This window comes from Myotis davidii, unplaced genomic scaffold, assembly GCF_000327345.1.
Source record: "Myotis davidii unplaced genomic scaffold, ASM32734v1 scaffold120, whole genome shotgun sequence".
Classification (NCBI taxonomy): Eukaryota; Metazoa; Chordata; class Mammalia; order Chiroptera; family Vespertilionidae; genus Myotis; species Myotis davidii.
In genome coordinates, this window is record NW_006294778.1 from 4443696 (window position 1) to 4446454 (window position 2759).

Below are 2759 nucleotides of genomic sequence, written 5' to 3' on the forward strand. Positions count from 1 at the left end.
ATCTTTCTTCTATCATTGACAGTCCCTCTAGGTTGTGGGCTGCTTGCCTGTGTTCCTGGGAAGCATCTACGGTACCAGTCTATAGAGTGTGTTTTCTTTAGTGAATTACCGGTATGTTTACCGGTAATAAACTTGCACTGTTTTATGTATATGTTTGATTACATACAGCCTTGTGACAGTTTTCCTGCATGTCATAAGCATTTGAATATAAATTAAAATGTTAAAATCAAATCTGATATTGTTTTACCTTTTATTTGGTGTGTGGAAGGTGTGCGGAAGAGGGGGTAGTCTTATACGGCGAGTATATAACAAACTCTGTATTTTGAGTGGAAATGTTAGGAGGTCGTCTTATACGCCCAGTCGTCTTATACGCCGGCAAATACGGTATGAAGTAGGTGAAAAGAGCAGGTAGAGTGGGCCAATGGAGCTCTTGAACAGTAAAATTAAGGTGTTTAAAATCCACCAGACCTAATCTGTATTTTCAGTGTATCTATCATCAACAGAGATTTTTGAATTAACTTTGTGCAAACTGAATCTGTATATTAAACAAGAAACCACATAAAAAGTGCCCAGCCCAGAGACATGCAATATCTACCAGTTCTCCCATCAACAGGAGAGGAGGGAGGGCGCCCCTGAAGATTAATGGTAGATTCATCTCTGATGGATTAATGGTGGTGGCATAGTAGGGTAGAAGAGTTTTTATTCAATGCAGCAAAAATCACCACAAAATATTTTAGAGTAAGATAAACCGATTTTATACAAATTAATATGTCCATTATCTACATGAAACCAAATCTAACCATTTGGTAGCATCATGATGGGACACCTCTACCAGGCACTATGAGTTTCGTTCCTACCAGATGACATTATCTCAGACAACAGCTGCTCACATGGAAGACTACCATTTTCTAGTCTCCCCTATCACTGTGACCATTTATGAAACTAAAGAAATAAATACCTGGCTAGTGCATTAACTTAATTCTTCCTGTAGGAAGTGAGCAGTTTTGCATCATGCAAATCTTATGTATCACATGACTCTAGATAAGGACCCTCAGTGATTACTTTGAAGGGATAATGACTGGAAGGGGCATCAAGGGTCTTGAAAGGAGCTGGTAATGGTCTTGCTGGATACACAAGTGCCTTCACTTTGTGACAATTCATTGAGTCATGCACTCATAATTAGTAAACTTCCTGTCAGGATGTTATATTTCACTAGAAGTTTACCAAAACATCACCATCCTTATCACAGTAGCTTTTATTTTAATGGGGGTTTCCTATTTAAGTAAAAGAAGGCATTGCCTACTAAGAATTTTTTTTTGCATCAGCTTCTTGGTGTAGGCTTATTTTAAATACTTACATTGAATCCTTTCAGCCCCTTGTCTGTCGTCAGCAGCACAGTGAATGGTCCCAGGTTACTGAGTGGCCAGGCGTAGGCTTTGTCTTAGCAGTCAAGACACATAGAGAAAACACAAATGGGTCAGTGGCACATGCAGAGTAAAATCGGGCAATGGGTCTTGTGATCCACTTACACCCTTGACTCAAGAGCTTCTCTGTGCTAAGTGGCATGCGCAGGCCCTTTGTAAACTGGGAAGCTGTCTAAGAATGTAAGGTACCATGGTGCCATGGCCCCCAAAGGTTCCCTATACTGGTGTGATTTTTCCTGCAGCCATGGTCTTGGCATCAAGGACACCCTGGGCTGAGAGGTTCTGTGAGGGTCATGTGACCAAATCCTCAGACAACTCCACTCAGCAGGCCTCTGACCCTGTGCCTGACTCTCTTAGCTGTCACCATTTCAGTGAACAAAGCCCTTGTTCCATCTGGAGCCAGCTCAGAAGAGCCTCATGCGTGGTTTACTGCTCTGCACTTGCCATCTTCAAATGGTTAAACTTTTTTTTTAAAAAATCAAAGGACTCTGCCTTTTCATTTTGCAGGGGACCCTGGAAGTTCTGTGGCTGGTCCTGTTTCCATGCCCCGAGGGAAGGTGAGACAGAAGATGTGCTCTGTGCTCTCACACAGGCAGTAACGTGTATACCCGCACTTCATACATGGGCAGCTGAGAGGTTGACCGGACTCTGTCCAGGGAAACGTTCTAGGGCCTCGTCTGCAAAGGACATGCTATCACTCCAGTCCACTCTCATTTGATATTGTGAGTCCTTTGAGAAGGCTGTGAGAAGCCTGGCAGGTTGCCTCTAATCCCTGTGGCATGCCAGTAATGCCTCAGAAAGAACAGGGCATTTATACAGGGTGTACGTTAAGATTTATGCCAAGAACATAGCGTTGACCCATGGAGGACGTTTCTCTGGCTGTGCTCTTTCTGGGAAAACATTTTTGGTGACTGGCAAATTCAAGATAGGGATATTTTAAGGCTTCTGTTGATTGGCCAAGTCTGTGTTTTATTTTCTGTCTATTGGCCCAAGTTGTGTTTTATTGAAAGTCTTGCTTAAGGCTGTAATCAGCTATCTTATTTGATTCTAAAGGTGGTTGGGGGTAATAACCTAGAGGGCATTTGGAAATGCAGGAGGGTGATTTGGGCTGTCACCCTTTCAGGGGGACCAGTGGAGAATGTGTCACTAAGGACAATTAGTGGTTGGGGGAGCCAATGGTGCTAAATATTCAGCAATGTGTGAGATGGTCACACACAATCAAGAATATTCCCCCAATTCAAACAGCACCTCCATTGAGGAACATAGACTTTGCCTCAGGGGCTTAGTCATTCTCTAGGCCCAGTATTACCTGCCAACCTGGTTTCATACCCATAA

At 43.0% G+C, this 2759-nt stretch overlaps 1 protein-coding gene across 1 annotated transcript in view; it reads right to left on the reverse strand.

The window, feature by feature from the left end:
* STAB2 (stabilin 2) overlaps positions 1–2759 on the reverse strand; it is a 165518-nt gene that overhangs the window by 137413 nt on the left and 25346 nt on the right. The window contains 1 exon segment of the mRNA XM_006769396.2: positions 1358–1440. Coding sequence (XP_006769459.1) covers positions 1358–1440 — 83 coding nt within the window.